This window comes from Lates calcarifer, linkage group LG12 (assembly GCF_001640805.2).
Source record: "Lates calcarifer isolate ASB-BC8 linkage group LG12, TLL_Latcal_v3, whole genome shotgun sequence".
Taxonomy (NCBI): Eukaryota; Metazoa; Chordata; class Actinopteri; family Centropomidae; genus Lates; species Lates calcarifer.
In genome coordinates this window covers 10,012,843-10,030,443 of record NC_066844.1, presented here as the reverse complement: position 1 = coordinate 10,030,443, position 17,601 = coordinate 10,012,843, and the positions used below count along the sequence as shown (strand labels likewise).

General features: G+C 39.9%; 1 protein-coding gene across 5 annotated transcripts in view; it reads left to right on the top strand.

The window, feature by feature from the left end:
• Nucleotides 1-87: 87 nt before the first annotated feature.
• setd5 (SET domain containing 5) overlaps nt 88-17,601 on the top strand; it is a 36,586-nt gene continuing 19,072 nt past the window's right edge. For 4 of the 5 annotated variants that reach the window (XM_051074645.1, XM_018667516.2, XM_018667517.2 and 1 more), the window contains exons 1-2: nt 89-521; nt 16,849-17,119. In XM_051074645.1, coding sequence (XP_050930602.1) covers nt 17,049-17,119 — 71 coding nt within the window. In that variant the 5' untranslated portion in view covers nt 89-521; nt 16,849-17,048. Of the gene's footprint in view, nt 522-16,848; nt 17,120-17,601 lie in introns of all 5 variants that reach the window. The other variant, XM_051074644.1, reaches the window with a different exon arrangement.

Here is a 17,601-nt window from a genome sequence, read left to right as displayed (position 1 = left end):
TTGGCGAGAGGCGGGACTTCGCAGCAAGGGCCGCCCAAGGAGAGAGCCCCTGCACGGTCACCAGGGAAACCCCGTGGCGTGGTTGTGTGTCAGTTTCACTAGAACCCGCGGTTGGTGCCGGTGAGGAGGGGGATGGGCGCTGCGAATGTAGGGATCCAGGAGAGAATCAGAATCCTGAATCACACAGAGCAGCACATACCCTATTATAAATAGCGACTGTAAATAGACAATACACTAAAATAAATAGATTTATCCATCGGGGATCTATTATAGACACTCAATGGATGCGCTGCACCTGAACAGGACAGGAAATTTTACTTTCCGCCTATGCGTGGGAGACACTAAGAAGTTTGTTTCCTACACCTGGAGAAGGAGCTACTTTTAAGGGCAACGGATAAAGGAGACTCCGAGGCTGACATACAGGCCTACTGGTCTGGTTGGATTTGATGTTGGGATACTCTGATGACTTCCTACTCTACATGACTTTGGCTCGTTTGTACGACTTTGAAATGCCTCTTTAGGTGAGTACTTTAACTGTTTGATGATTATTAACACAACCCTCGGTAAACTGAGGCAGCAACATAAATGTAGATACTAACTAGCCATGTTTTCAGTCAACCAAGCATAGCAATGAAGCTAACCAAGTTAGCTAGCTAACTACCTAGCGTCTTCTAAAGTTTATTGGAACAAGTTGATTGCTCTCGCAATCTTTCCACTTAAAAGTGAATTACTTGGCTGGCTAAAAAGGTATCCATATTGATGGTCTGCCTTGCAGGGTTGTTCTTAACTGTGTCTGGACTGATCTTCCGTGGTCTTTGGCCAGCTCCTCGTGTTGTTTTCGATAGCTAGCTTGTTAGTCTGGGAATCCACCACAGAACTGGTTTTACAGTAGCCAACGTTTTAACAGTATATCAAGCAACAATGCTCCTAAAGCGCTTAACACATTCGCCAAGTTTTCAGGAGGTTTGACTCGTGTAACGTTTAGCCTATTAGAGGTGCCTCCAGTTCAGTTTTTTCTCAGTTTTCATACCAGGGATAAACCAGTCACACTTAGCTATCGCTATAACGTTACATTAAGAACTACAGGAATTATGTTTTGCCTCAAACCAAGTTGGCTACAAATCTGCGTCATTTTGAAGCATTGATAAATCAATCTTAATTTGTTGAGCAAGTTTCGTTTATGTGTTTCCGTAGAGGCTTAACATACCCTGACGTGACATAGCCAAAACAAAATCAGCAGCACATTATACTGACTATGGTCGTGTATGTCGCATAGTTATTAGTAGATAATATTGAAAGTATGATAGAACTCAATCCCATATAATAGTCCCAGAGGTTTAAAATCAGACCACGTAAGGTAATATGCAAAGTTGTTTTGTTAGAACCACAAACAATTTGTTGCATTGTGGCACTGACAGTATTATTTCAGATGTTGCTTTCGTTCCGCGAAACTGTCAAATCTTTGAAAGTTATCCATGATACAATATTTAGTTTGATCACTATTGGCGATTCATGTTAGCTAAGCAACCAGGTGCCCTCTTGGTAAATGTTGGCAGTCAAGCCACAGGCAGCAAATGCTAAACTAGCCCTTTAGCTAACTTTTTGGATGTTTTCCAGCTGATTGTGTCCTTATTCCGAACAAGTATTTTACCACATACACACCGTGAACCTTTCTCTCTGTATACACTTATACACACACTTATTTGCGAACTGATCTCAGTATTTCTGTAGATTTCTGAACAAGTGCGTTTAGTTTTATTAAAACATATGGTGTCTGCTTCATGGTGGTGTTTGACTACATCGTGTCAAAGCAGTTATTTTTGGCAAGATTCCTAACTTCGCTCATACGTGTGAGTCGAGCTGAAAACTCGGTTATGTTTTCTCCATTTGTGCCTCTTAATCTTTACTGTACGGGATCGAGCAATCAGAAAACGCGATCTGTTTGGTGGTGACTTGCTGCTCTTCACCTCCCCCACCTACCAACCCCCAGCCTCGGTGGCGGTTAAGAGAAATGGGTGGTATTTTGAAGGGGAGCTCTTGTTTCCTTTTTTAGCCTCCATTTTTATTTCAACGCGTGAGCGAGTGCGAGAAACATTGTTGATCCGAAATGAAGCTATCACAAGTTTCTACCAAGTCATAGACGCCGTTGCTATTATGTTTTTAAATACTTATTTGTAACGTTAGTAATAATTTCTTAATCATGAGAAAATGCTGCATTTTCACCAGCACCTCTGTTGGACTTATTTTGAGGGATCGAAATCTGATCTCAAGATTTGGCCATAACTTGTCGTTACAACTTATGTGGTTGATCATAATGTTTAGGTAAAATGAAACACCACACACGGACACACATATGTTTTTGTGAGGGTTTGTTTCCGAGCACAATGGTAGTCCTAACCCAAATAGCTGTGTTCCATACTGCTGCACGACGGTGACTGAGACTGTGCTTGCTGGTGTCCAGTGCTCCGGACACCAGACAAGCACAGAGAGAGGAGACGCTATTTTCATCTGTTGGACTTAGTTATTTTACCTGCTTTTGGTTATGTGAATACTCGCTGCAGTTGTATTTATGTTTGAGATATATATATTTCAAATAACTGCATTTTTTTTCCTGAACTGTAGTTGACCTTGCTATAAAAATACAGACATTACAGGTGTTTAATCAGTGCCATGTATTCGGATTGATCTTGAAGCCTAATGGAAGCCAGATTGCAGTGTGCTGAACCTTGTTTTCACTGGTTGTGACTGACATTCTCTGAATGTTTCACATCTTTTAATAGACTGTGTGGGCTGCAACTTGCAAACCTGGCCACTCAGAACCCCTGGAAACATGAGCCCCTCCAGCACTCCCCTTGACCTGACCCCTCTTGTTATCTTGAATAAACACTGTGATCACTAACAGAAAAAGATATGCTCACTGCCAAGTAAGAACTGCAAGGAATCTTTTGAGCACAGGCAAGCACACAGTGGTATACCTTTTCAACTCATCCTGCCACCCTGGGAAAGCTAAGAATGTACTGTGTCGCTGCTTGTTTCTACTCTGTTGTGAACTGACTCATAATTTTGGTTTTGTAGGCCTAATGTAGTAGTTAAAACAGTTGATGAAAGAGAACTATCAAGAGTAAGACTGTATTTAAGTGTGTGTATGGATCTGTCTGCAAGATGTGGACCCTTCTTTCCCATTATGGGCCTCTGAAACTTTGGAAATCTGAGGAATGTGCAGACATGCAAGGTTAGCCTGGTCCAGTATTCTGTTTAATAAGGAAATAAAGTCTCTCACATTAGCTGAGTGATTACAAACCCAAAAACATGAACTGAAAAGGATGATATGCCCTTGAAAACATGATTCAAATGGGTGAGTACTGTGTTTTGATGAGTCTCGATCACACTGTACAGAATTTTATCCTAGGTTTTTGTGTGTGCATGTACAACAGGGAGTGAAGTTGGATATTGGCCCATTTCCAAAAGAATAAGGCAGGTTTCTGTTTGGGTGCTGATGCTTGGAGAAGAGAAAGGGGCACAGGGAGTGTTGCTGTGAGTAACAGGAATAGTAGGGAGAAAACCCTGTCCTTTTAGCTTGTCATTTGTATGCTGATGACACTCTGTCATTACACAGAGGGCAGGTGTAGCTATTGATATGTTAATATGATTCACATGTGTTGTGCCAAGCCAGTGTAATGGATCTACACCTGTATGAAAGTAGAAAGATTAAATTCACACAAATAAGAGGCAGTCATGTTAATTTTGTTTCTGAATTGTAGTTTGACTGCATTATTCCTTATTTCAGCATGACAATTAACATATTCAGTCGCACCATTACAAATGTATATATCTCTTTTAGTATCACTGTTTTTTTTTCCTGTACATTTTAACATGTAGTTTGTTTTCTGAATTTCCTCTGTTGTGTGGTAGACTGACTTTGAGATACCCTCTAACTTTCCTTTTAATTTCCAGGAACAATTATAGCACTAGTCTATCTACCTTTCCCTCTCTTTAGCGTCTCATCTGCAGATTCTGTGTGTTGTGTGCCTCCAGTCTTGCACAATGGGGTTAAAAACAAGTCGCTCTGACGCCTGCCTCATTGGTGTATTCCTATTGGTGTAGGAGCTCTGGAGCTGCTCCAATGGGGTGCAGCATTTTCTTGGCACTGGGGGAGCGGTGTTGCAGAGGGCTATGCTGGGTAATTCTGTTTTGTGTTGAGAAGCAATGCTTCTTGGGAGAGTAATGGAGGAGGAGGAGGAGGCTGGGTAAAAAAACAAGGCCAAAAGGGGGGTGAGGCAGGCAATCTACGTAATCATCTCTCTCTCTCTCTCTCTCTCGCTCTCTCTCGCGCTCTCTCTCTCTCTCTCTCTCTCTCTCTCTCTCTCTCTCTCTCTCTCTCTCTCTCTCTCTCTGTCTCTCTCTCCCTCTCATGCTCACTCTCCTTCTCTCTCCTATTCTTGTTTTATTGCACCCTTATGTTTTGTACTTCATTTCCCTTTCTTTCTCTCGCTATCATGCTGCCTGTTCTGCTTTTTTGAGATACTTGGATGAATGAATAGCAAAACAAAATCTCACCAATATTGAGAGTTTCTGTCTCTGCACCCTTTGAACTGCAGGTAGCCATTTTAGGCTTCACCACATTAACCCTCCTCACCTTTTCTTTTCCTGTCTTTTCCTTTGGCTCTGTCTCTCTCTCTTTCATGAGACTAAGCAAGACAATAAAGGAAACCAAATAATGGTTAATTTTGAAAATACCCAGATGCTTTGTATGAGGTGAAACCAAAATTGTAAAATGTACAAGCATATTTCCAGATATGTTTGATCTCAGGGTGTTGTCAAGTATGGATAGAGAGCAAATAAGGAGCAGGACAGACGAACCAACCAAGAAAGCTTTTGCACCAGAGTCAAGCCACTTGACACCAACCAACAGCTGCCTTGTTTTGTAATGCATAGCAGCAGTGCTAAAAACAAAAGGGGAAATGCAGGGCTGTCGCCAGGTTTTTCCTGTTCATAAGCACCTTGCTCTGTCACCTTGAGCAAATGGTTCCTGTTAGAAAGAGTGAGGTGGGTGTTCTCTTTTTTTTTAAATGTAATTTGTGTCCATGGCCATTCACTCATGTTTTTAAAACAGATCTGGGTCTTAAAACAGTGTTGCCTCTGAACATTTTGAACCTAGATTTGTCCCTACCTAGGGATTGGCCGTTCCCCTCCCCCACTACCACCCCCTGGCCTCACACACATACCTTTCCCATAATTTTGGTCTTTCCTCAAGACATTTTAAGCTTGTTGCATTGACTTCAAAGAGTCAGGGAGGGACAGTTATAGCCATACAGCAGTTCAAAATGGCTGCCAAGTGTCAGTGCTTTTCTTTTTTTTTTTTTTTTTTTGAGTGACACCTTGCAATCATGTGTTGGTTAGTCTTATATATGTGCTGTGCTGCAAATGTTAGGAGGTGGAGCCAGGGCAAGCCCTCATGTCGCTCTGGATAAGACCGTCGGCAAAAAGAGGAAATGGAAATGTCATGTAAATGAGTTTGTTATGCAGTGTGATCACGTGGTGTCAGACAGAGGGTGTCTCTGGTTTACATTTATGCCAGAGCATGAGCTTATCTAACAACAAGATGGCTTTTTGGGCTTCATGCCTCTGCTAGACTACTACTTGGAAATCATCCCTTCCCACATTTGGTAATAGACATGATTAACGGGGAATGCTGCTATTGTGAGGACAAAGTGTCCTTCTTCTCTTTAAAGCTCTTTATATACAAGATGTTAATCACTATCAGCTGTACAGCACTGGAGATTTGGGTTAGCTTTTGACTTTATCTGTTGTGTAATTTACAGTTAAAGTTTAAAGTTGCTGTTGTCTTGTTTAGGTATTTATGGGAAGCAATTAATTCACGTCATAGAGGCAACATCCTTTCAGATTGATTTCAGAAGTAAAAAAGGAAACAGAAGAGATAGTCAACCCCAAAACAGACATCAGTGTTTTTGCATAGACCTCTCTGTTTTTTTTCACTTCTAGGTTACTGATGCCCCTTCAAGGCAGGAATATTTAGCCATAATTCTACTTTGCTGTTCTGTATAAAAGATATGAAGGAATTGGGGGGTGGGTGGGTATCGCCCCCGTTTTAAGCGACGTGGGTGTTAGTCACAGAGGTGAATTGACGTCTGTATACAAAGGGGAGCCTGCATGGCGGAACAGACGCTGACCGGCAATGAGGTTGTTGTGTTACATGTCATGGCTCTGATTCCGCAATGCTGGCATGCTGTATAAAATTGCACAGTAGGGCGGTATTAAGTCGTCCTCATGTGGGTCTGTGTAAACAACCAAAGGTGGCATATTCGAGGGAATTCTTGATGCTAATATTACACAATCTCTGTGTAAAAGGGGCTTGAGTCTCAAACAGACAGTGGCTGGCTTGTTTGCCCTGAAACAGATGATTGATTTTGTGTCATGCTGGCCCTGCTGTCAACTGCACTCTCCCCCACTCCTCTTATAGTACCCACTTGGCCATTGTTCTCCATTGTGTGTCTCTCATCCGTGGTCTGGTCGGGGTCCATTCAGGCAGCTGGACATTGTTGTGTTAATGGTAGGCCATGCTGGGCTCCCAGAACGCTCAACCACTCAGCATGACAACAGCCACTGTTAGAATTGAAGCTTCATTCAGTGACGATATTTCTCAGTCACAGCCCCTTTGAAATATATTATACCTTTATTACTGTGATACCAGATGTTTGCATGATTTCTTCACATTGTTTGTTTACCCCCACATTCCCAGTCTGTTTAGACTATGCTTTATTGTTTATAATTGTGTGCAGTTGCCTGAGCAGTTGGCTGGTGCCTCAGTCTGGTCACAGCTTGTTCCAGGAGTGTTTTCAGCTGGCTGTGCAGCAGCCATATCTGTTCGGATCTTGTGCTCTGTAACTGTGGCTGAGAAATGGTTCATCCCAAGTACCTTAATGTTGCTTTATGTAATTGTTTTATTTAGTCTGGTTCTGAGAGATTTGGGAAGATATGGATTCAATTTCGATTAGATAGTGATGGAAGCACTGTCATAACAGCACTGCCTGTTTATGTGAGGATGCCTGCACTTCTTGTTAATCATGCCTGTTATTTTTTCTCTCCTTGTTTGTGCTCAAACTGTTATGTCACCATGATGCGGGAAGCCATTGTTAATCATATTATAAAGTACAAATTACACAGATATTCAAATAGCAGTGCTAAAGGCTGCCTTTTTGACAAACACAGTATCACAATGCAAACATGTTCCTGCTCTCATGTTTTCCATTTGCTTTTTTGTGTTTTCATACATTGTCCTTTTGACAATTAATTAGTACATGTATAACTTTAATAATTTGATTATTGTAAATAATAAGAATAAGGTGTTATTAAAGCTTTTACATGGTATGCAGTAATCTGATGTCTTCTGTTGTTGAGTCTATATTTGTGACCAGATATCACTAATTAAACAGCGTTTAATAAGATTCAGTACACACTTGGCAGAGGTTTTGCACTCTGAGTGCACTTTCTGGTAATAGATATACAAGGTATGGCTATTAAATAATGACACTGCGCTTATGAGAATAAAACCACATGGTTCATAGTCACACCGAGTGTTATATATCAATGGTGGTGTATTCACACACAACTGCTGTAAGTTTCCAATAAGTGACATCTTTAGTTCACTGCTAGCTACTGATTGAAGTTCACGTTTTTGCTAAGGTGTTGGAAAATTATTAGCTGAGGACATGGGAAACACTGCATGATACTTGCATGTGTGTTTGAATGGCACAAAAGATTTTGTGAAGGCGGAGAGGATGTCCAAGACGATGAACATTCTGGGCGCCCATGCACATCAAAAACTTCTGAAAACATTCAAGAAATTGAACAAATCATCTGAAATGATCGACGACTCAGTATAAGATTTGAAAGCAGAAATGGTCTCCATTGATAAAGAAAAAAAACTGCATTAAGAGACTATAATTGTGGAACAATGGTTTCATTCTTCATCGAGACAATGCCTAATTATTAATGATTAATTATAATTTCTAATTACTGGTAAAAATGTACATGCCAGGATTACCATTACCAGTACTGAGTGAGTATAAACTGACCATTTTATAAGCTAGTGTTCATCTGCATGCATATGAATGCCTGATTTTTAGAAGCTTGCAAGTTATGGTAAAGCTAATGTTACCAGTGTGAACATTCCATTTGGATAAAGCCGAATTTAGCTGTCACAATTGGCCCTAATTGCCTTGTCAGACTCTAGTGGAGAAATAGCTCCCATGTCACAAAATACATTACACTCTTGACTTTGGCATCATGAAATTATATTATCTATCATATTGGCTAACCTGTTGCTCCTTGAATTCTTTGAGCAGGTTGCCATATCAGTCGGTGAGATGCTTTGCCAAGTTGGGCATGTTGGCTATAGAGCTAGAATAGTGACATTAAAATTTGGCATTGAAACCAATCCCCAACTGAAAAAGGAAACTCTGGAATTGAAATATTTGTATTGTAAAAAGTTGTATTAGTACTGAATTGGCATCGAAAAACATTTACCTGAAAAATAAAATTAGAAAAAGGTCGCAAAATTAAGAACTAATTGTTCGCAGTCTGGATCCCTGCTGTTGTAGAGTAGAGAGGTGGGGCCAGAGGGGAGGAGCAAGTGGCACTGGCGGAGTAAAGCACTCTCTACATCTAGGCTAGAGACATACACAGAGATGGGAAGAGAAAGTGAGACACACAAATGGGAGAGCCAGAACTGTAGCCAGGCTTGAGCCGGCGTGTGGCTCGGCTGTGGCTTTAACCTGATAAAATGGGTGCTGAAATGAAAACCAAGTTGTTGCCATAGACTCTATACTATATAAATATAAAGTCTATGGGAACATCTATACATAATATACAATCTATATGGTCATTCCATGACCTCCATGCACATACAATGCAACTCCAGCAGTGTGTCCCAGACAGTAGTATGCAAATGATATGCAGGTTATTTGTATATCTTTCACTCCTTGCCCCACCTCTCCATGCTAAAACAGTGACACAAAGTTCAAACTGAAAACCAGTGACACTGAAAAAATACTGACAAAGCAAAAAAAAAAAAAAAAAAAAAAAAAACTGAAAGCAGACAGACATGACCAAAAAATCATCAGATCGTCATTGAAAAACACATCAAAATGCAAAAGATGTTATGATAAAATAAGATAACATTATTGTGAGATTGTAATTTTTTGATGCTTTATTTATCAGTCAACATTTTTTCAACGCCAATACTTGTTTCAGTTCTAGTACAACTTTTTACTATACAGATATTTCAGTGTTTTTTTTTTTCAGTTTGGGTTTTGTTTTCAATGCCACATTTTATTTTCAGTGTCAGCATTTTAATGTCACTGTTCTAGCTCCATATTTGGCTCCCTTGGTACACATACATTTAAAACTTATTTTATAGACAGACTTTGTGGTGTCCATGGGCTTGTTTTGAGTGTTGGCTATTGAGGCCCAATGAATTTCCAAAATATTTCTGTATGTGCTAGGGTTGTCAAAAAATAGATTCTCAGATACTAATAGATACTAAAAATATCGGATTAGATATTAATTTGCATCAGTATCGATACCAACAATGCTGTCTACTTGACACACAACATAGCACCGCTGCAGACAGGCAGGCATTCATGTGGAATTTCGAGAGGTCAGTAAAGCCCCTGTTTCAACAACTCTTAATTATTATTATCATATGTTCATATGTTAACATTAGCCATTTAACAATGAGCAATTAGCCGATAGCCACATTAGCTGTCCGTTAAGTTAACAAGGTAGCGGCCAGCAGCTATAGCTAATAATGAAAGAGACAGACACAGCCAATTAAAACTCAACAGGATTTGTCCCGGTACAAATTACAACATACAAATACAAACCTAATTTAATGTTATGTCGTTCATTCTACTATTTTCTCTCTTTTTCTCTACTTTCTCTCTCTACAAAATATGTATATGTAAAATATGTCAGTTATCTGTCTGACACATCAGTCAGTTTTAACTCATCATATCACCGGTAGTTTCCGCTTTAGCTCCGTTCTCAGGATGGACATGCAGGTAGACAAGATTTGGTTGTAAAGTTTACAGCTTGTTGCTCTGTTGCTCCTGCAGTGCTCTGTGTGTGAACTGTGAGGCAGTTAAAAAAAAAAGTATAACAACACATCTTCTGACTCTCTGGTGTAAAAAATAATCGCAGTCTTTGCAATTTGCAAATCACATTAGTTAAAATCGCGATTGAAGGTCAATTTCAATAAATCGTTCAACCCTACTATGTGCGTATGCTTTGTCAACAAGCCATATATAGCTGGCAAGAGCACTTGTATTTGCAGCCATACCTCTCGTTTTGTCACCACAAAAGCTGCTGTGTGCATATGAGGGGAAAAAAAGACTGACAAGCCCACTATGCCTGCAGGGACTGGAAGCAGATCACTGCACACATACTGTCGCACATTGACACAATTCATAGGAAATGCACCTTTTATTAAAACACTGTCATTCTTAAAGTGCATATACTAATAAAATGGGTTGTACCATTTTTAATGGAAGGATATTGCAATGCCTTTCTACTATCAGTATACTGAGCAACAATAAAGCAAGCTGTATGGAGTGGCCAAGTGTTAAGTATAAAATACAGGTTAGAGTCCTTGACATGTATTTTGCATTCATATGTGTCTTATCTTTGTGGTGTTGTAAATGTGTTTGGGTGACTGTGAAATAAGACATACAGTGAGCTTTACTTTCTGCCTGGCCACACATCCCATTAAGGCCAGGGCCTATTGATTTTCCTGCTCTTCATCTTCAGTTTCCTCCTGCTGTAGCGCACAGAGTGCAGCTCGACCTGCGTAGTGCTGGGGAACGGCAGATATATTCATATCCTGCCTTGTACAACAAGCATGTGTGCGGGGGCAGACTGAGGGGGCTGGTGTAATCTCACTGGACTGGATGTGTTGTGGAGGTTTGGCGAGGCACAGGTGGACACTGTATGAGCACGGACATGCTGTTCAAACCCAAATTGTGTACTTATGTTCATGTGCTCCTTGAGGCTTTATATGTAAAAGACATCTTGAATAGACCTATTTGCCATGTTAGGTATTGATTGGCATCTTTCATTCAACCAGTCAGATACTAACTGTATTCAGTGGGTTGGTAACAGTTGTCATGGTGTGATTAAAGCCTGCATGAACAATGCACACATTTAGGTGAATATTTCTTCATGAAAATAGCTTTTATCTTGTGTATTCTCTTTATTTCTTAGTGTGTGAAATACAGTTTCAAATAACCCTTTTTAAATTAGTAAAACTAATAAACCAAGGGCAGGTACTGTCATGACTGATAAGACCCAATCAAGATGCAAATGCTGGACGCTGTGTCATTGTTTCAAAAGTTTTAATTTCTGCCCACTTAGACTAAAATAAAACCCTAAAATGAGTTTTCAAACTGAAACGGGACAAGCAGCTTTTCCAAATATCTCAGTTTAGGGCCTTGACATAGTGTGGACACCAACTTTTAAAACTAAAACTTATTAGTTTAGATGTAGCGTCAGTGTATCACCAGAATGATGAAGCTCTCACAGTAAAATATGCGGTTAATGATGATTTAAAGTGAATGAGTGTGGGTGACGACATTGCATTTGTTATTTCAGTCTTTCATAGGAGTGTGTGGCAGTTCAGCCAGGGTTTGACGCTTACTTTTTTCCCCACGGAGCACATAAAGAACTTTAGGGGTTCAATGAAAATTGATCAAATAATAGTTTGAGGATACATTTACAAACAAAATGAAATTTATTTGAATACAAAAGGTACACTTTCTGATTCAACGGTATTAATTAATAATTATCTAATATATAATTATCCAATTTTATATATATATATATACACGCACACACACACACACACACACACATATATATACACACATATGTATGCAGTTGATGGGGCAGGCTGAATTTTATAATACTTTTTATTCGCACACATGCTCCTTTTTTAGTCACAAATGCGAGTGAAAAGCTTGCACTGTCAAGCCCCGTCAGCTGAATTGCTTTACAGCTTTGAATTGGATTGAGATCTTGGTTATTTTGTACACTGAAGCAGGTTTTCTCCACCAAACCTGGATTTGTTAAAAATACTACTGGGGCTGCACCCGACTCTTTAGTTAGTCAAATCTGATTTGGCTGTTCAATACTAAGATTTTACCATTTGTTCTTGTTTTTCATACAGATAAAAAGTTGGCATGTTTGTCATAGCTCAGGTCTAAAATCATACTACACCACGGAGTGTCTGCCTGGCTGCTGATAGTGTGGTCAGCCAGTTTTAACTAGCCATAAATCTAGTAGTTTCCACTATAGTTGCCGCTCTTGTCCTGCATTGTTCTGTGTGTATGAGAGAGGCAGCTAATAGAAATATCTAACAAGTCATTGAATTGCATTTTGAGTTGAATCAGAATCTTCTAAACAGATGCATCAAATCATTTAAGGGACAGCTCTAAACATTACACATGTCCTACTCAGTATTTGTTTTTAAGTAATCACAGTGTCATGGCATTGTCTTTATTGCTTATTGTGTTTTTTAGGTTTAGTTAGTTATTTAGTTTGATGTTGTAAAAGATAGTGTAATAATATATGACTGATGACTGAACTGGACAAAATACCTCACAGCCCCAAATCTCAGGTCATTGTTGAGGGGTTTTTTTTTAGCTTAAAACAAAGATATCATGTTTCAAGGTTTGACTCTGAGATTCTGACTGATCTCTGATCTTTCTCAACGTAGCCTGCCCGTGAAACTGGAGCAATGTGACCCAGAGAAAGAGTTACCACATTGAAGGTCTTCTTAAGCAACAAAACAGACTCTATTTCTCTATTGATATCTCCATCCTCACCATCCCAAAGCTTTATTAGTATGTTCACCTGAGAGTAGCTTTTAGTAGACTTTAATCCACTGACAATACAGCTGCTTACCAGTCACTCATTCTGTGCAATATTATTTCAAACTGTGCAATATCTGTTAAATCTGTTTCTATGTATATAGTCCTGTGTATACGTTTTTTGTTTATATTTTTATAATATTGTCTTGTTTATATCTTGTTTGGTATTTTACTCGTATTTATGCCTTTTTCTGTTTTTTACATTCTCTGCTGCTGCTGAAACAATGTAAATTTCCTTGCTGTAGGACTATTAAAGAATTATCTTATCTTGTCACAGTAATAGTATGAAATGTAGTTGAAATATAGCCAGCAATGCATAATGTCCATCTAGTGTAGGATGATTATCGTATTTTCTTCTAATGTAGATCAGTACTTGCAATTTTAATAATAGTATTACTCTTAATGTTACTTGACGTTACATTTTTACCTGCAGGGGTTGGGGACTTACACTTGACTGGCCAATGGGTGACAGTGTATGGATAGTGTCCAATGTGGTGGCTGATGTGCAGTTTTACCATCAAAACATATGCATACACAAGAAAACAACTTTTTAATAGCTGTCCACTGTAGTGACCACTATGCATGAAAGGGTTAAATATTTGAACACTCTAACTAATTGTTATCATAATTTTGTACCATCATGGGCAGTGTTGCATGACTATAATTTTCACATCTGTCATCTCATGAGCAAAAGTAAAATGTACTGTGGGATTTATACCAAAGCAGTGTACATACTATAGACACAGTACTTTTTTGTTCTGTTCTAGGATTTTTTTTTAGGGCTATGGCACTGTATAGTTGAAATCTTTACACTTGGATGCTTAAATGAAATTTTGTAAAGTTATTTACTTTGCAAAATTTCAGTTAGATGTCCAAGTCCAGTAAGTAACATAGGGAGTGATTCAGACACAGCCTAGATGTTTGCTTTTTTTAAAAAAATAGCATTTCTGTGCTGCGACAGTACAGTGAAATAATAATTTAGTGTTAAATTTTGTTTATAAATTATATTAATACTATGTTGTAATACATATTGATCTAATTACATTCACTATGATTCAGCGTTGTAAATCAATGTAACATTTGAGTTTATATGGTAGGCTATACTTTCTGTAGGAATTTTATCTGCATGCGCATGACGCATCTATTTTTGTTCCTTACAAAACCTTGCTGTGCTGAGCTCTGTTCAGACAAGGTGTGGCTTTTTGAGCGTTAATGCTTTTGAACTGCTAAGCATATGCTCTCATGGTTGGACTTGTTTGTCCTTCCTTATATGAGACATGGTTGCTATATTACCCCAAAGACATATTCAGATATTTAAGGAGAATCAAATAGCTTATTTTAGAATAGTAAAATACATGTCTACTGGTACTTAACAATGTCAGAATATTGACTGTGTTTTAAAGAAGAGGAAAAATAAGAGAAGGGAGAGAGAGTTATGCCAGAGCTGATGAGAGAGAGAGGGGGTCTCTTTTGCTGTTCATTTTGTGTGCATGTCCCTCCCCCTTGGACTTGTCCCCAAAATGGCCTCTGTTCTAGTGGAAGTGAAAAGACTTTGTTGAGTCTGCTGGTAATTTGAGACTGTATTCATGGCCAGAGGAACGAACAAGGAAGGGTGGGATGTGGTGGGGGAGGAGGAGGTAAAGAAAGGCTTTCCTTCTTTGTATGGAATTTACCTACCTAGCTCACAGTCTGGTTCTTTTGGAAGAGGCCCAGATAGTGACTCCCTTTGTATGAAAGAGTGTGGTGTCTGTTTTTGATAGGGAGTGATCATCTGCAGGGAAAATAAATAGCTAGAACTTTTTGAAAAGGTTATGGATGGGGCATCATGGGTCATCTTCATGTCTAAATATGTTACCAACTTGTTAACCTTAAAGTCTTAATTCTTTCTTATAACCCATATCTACCATCTAATATCTGTGTCTGTGCATGTCTTTTGTATGCTCCTGTTCTTATTGAGGCCATTTGAGTTGTAGCAGAATGTTCTGCTTTTGACATTTCTTTTTACTGCCTATCAGTGTGTATCATTCTCTGCTCGATACTGAGCTGCCGTTGAACTGACCTTGACATTACATGTTTGCCTTAGTGTTGGCGAGCCAGGGCACCAGTTGCTATAACCCGGGGGAACACAACAGAAATGTGATGTGTTCTTTTGCTGTTGATTTTGATGGATCCATATTAATAAACTAGCCTATGTGGTGTAATAGAGGCTTTACTTCTATGCATTTGTTTTATGTTGAATTTAATCAGACTGGTGTTTATAAAGTGGCTTATTTGTATGAGCTTGTGGGATGACCTTGCTGTAAGCCAAATCCTCTCCTCCATGTGTGAACGGAGCTAAGGAAGGCCTGTTCCTCTTTCTGCAGCCGTGGCTTTAGCTCTGCATCTGCCTGGGTGGTTGAGTGAACACAGAACAGTGTGGGTCAGTGTTTCAGCAGAGTATGGTCACATGACAAGAGGGCTGGGCCTCATCTTGGATGACTCACCCCTCCAGGCGTCTGGGAGGAAAACGCCTCCTGCTGGTTCTATTTATTTGTGCATCCTAATGGGAGGCTGAGTGCAAGCAAAGCGGTAAGGCCCCTGGTTATTTTTCTGCTCTTTGAATAGCCTCCCCTCCCTTCCCTTCATTCTGGAAGCCTCTGTATGGATGGGAGACAGGCCCATTGCGCCATGTCCATATTGAGTTATCACTTTAGATGCAGGCAGATGAAAGCTCACTGCTGCTTCTCACATAAAAACCTTTATTGTCAACATGAGTCAGCAAATTTGGTTCATCATTTGATATGTAAGGATATATTCCTTGCGTAGTGTGGAGGTCTTCACAACCCTCTGTCAATATCAGTGACCTCTACTAAAGGAGCCCTGTTCATATGTAATAGAGCTTCCATTTTTGATCAGGTGATCATTTTCTGTTTCGATACAGTTCATGTCTGTTATCAGATAGTAACTGCATTGTTTCTGAGTAATGACAATCTGATGGGTAATTTTGACTTAAGATAATGCATCTTATGGACTTTAAATAACAGGCACTAATTTGGTGATTAATCTTAACCTTTTGGAAGCTGTTAAATCAGATGGCCTACTGTTTCATTCTGCAAGCATATCTGTCCCCAGAGTGGCCTCCTGTTGTTGAATTGGCTTAGTGATGATGATGCTCTGTTCCTCATTTATTTGCACGCCATTTTTTTATTGTAAGACACTGTGCTGCATATCCTCTAAACCAAGTAATTTTAAATTAAGAAAGCAGGATTAGAGTGGGTTTATATAGTGGGTTTATAGTCATCTTTGATTATATTCCATGTAGATTCCTTTGATGTTCCCATGCTGACGCATTTGAATTGTTTACTGGTAAAATGTTATTAGTTATACATACAGTGCATTTTCTGCTATGTAAAGTTAAACTCCCTGTCATGAAAATGGCCTGTGTTGTAAGTGGTGAACATTTTCCCATGCTGCAGATACATGGCAAAATATAAAACATACTATTAAATCTAGGGCTGCCCCCTAAAAGTCAGCTATCTGATGCATCAGTCGAGAAGACCCTGATTTGACTCATAGAATGTCAGTCGACGACTCGTTACACTTTTTTTTGTCTTACAGTTCACACACAGAGCGCTGCAGGAGCAACAGTGTGAAAGGCTTTAAACCCTCCCTTGTAGAAACAGGCAGGGTTAAAGTGGAAACTACCGGTGTAATAGCAAGTTAAAACTGGCTAACAGTCAGCAGCATGGCTAGAGAGGAGCGGTTGAGACAAGAGGGAGAGAGAAGAGATCCCAAATCCCGTGAAATTTTTACAGTCTCTCTGTATCCAACATATCACATGACATGCTGAGTCATGTAGCAGGATGTTTGTCTGTATCCAGGCTGTGTATGTTTGTAGAACTTATCAGTTGCCCTTTCTCCTCAGGTCCCCCATGACTGTGAGCCGTGGGCTGCGGCTCAGTGGCGCCCCACCTCTGGAGTGGTCTGTTGCTGTAATTAGGACCGTGTGATTCCTCTCCTCACCTCTCCTTCTCCCCCTCTCCCACCCCTCCCACCCCCCCCACCCCAAACCCCCTCACCCACCCATCCCCCACCCCACCCACCCGCACCGCTGTGCTGGACGTCATGAGCATAGTAATTGCGCTGGGAGTCACTACACCTGAAACGTCTTACTCAGATATGGCTGCTGGATCAGAGTAAGTACTCACCACTAGCTATATAGGGCTCACAGATGGTACTCACATCTTGAAGAAAATTCTGTTTTACAACCTGGGACTTTTTTGTTTTTGTGTTGCCCTTCACTTCCACCAGTTGCAGCATTTTACTCTTGAGCTTTACTTGCCAACATCTGTGGATGCAGTAACATTGCTGAAACAGAAAACATGTCATAGGGTGTAAGCAGACTGCTTTTGTTATACCTGATCATTACCTGAATAGCTGCTGTAATTTGGCTGTGATAAATATCCTTTCTTCCAATATCTTGTCCAGTTTCTGTTCTCCACAAAGTCTTTTGGAGAGATCAGAAGAGACAGGAAGTGCAGTGCACCAAAGACCAAATGTTACCAGAAAGAAATAGAGGAAATACAGTATGTGATGCTTCAGGCAGGATGGCTACACTTGAATTCAAAACTGTAACCCTGACCTCTGTATAGGGCAGAATGATAAATAAAGATACCAC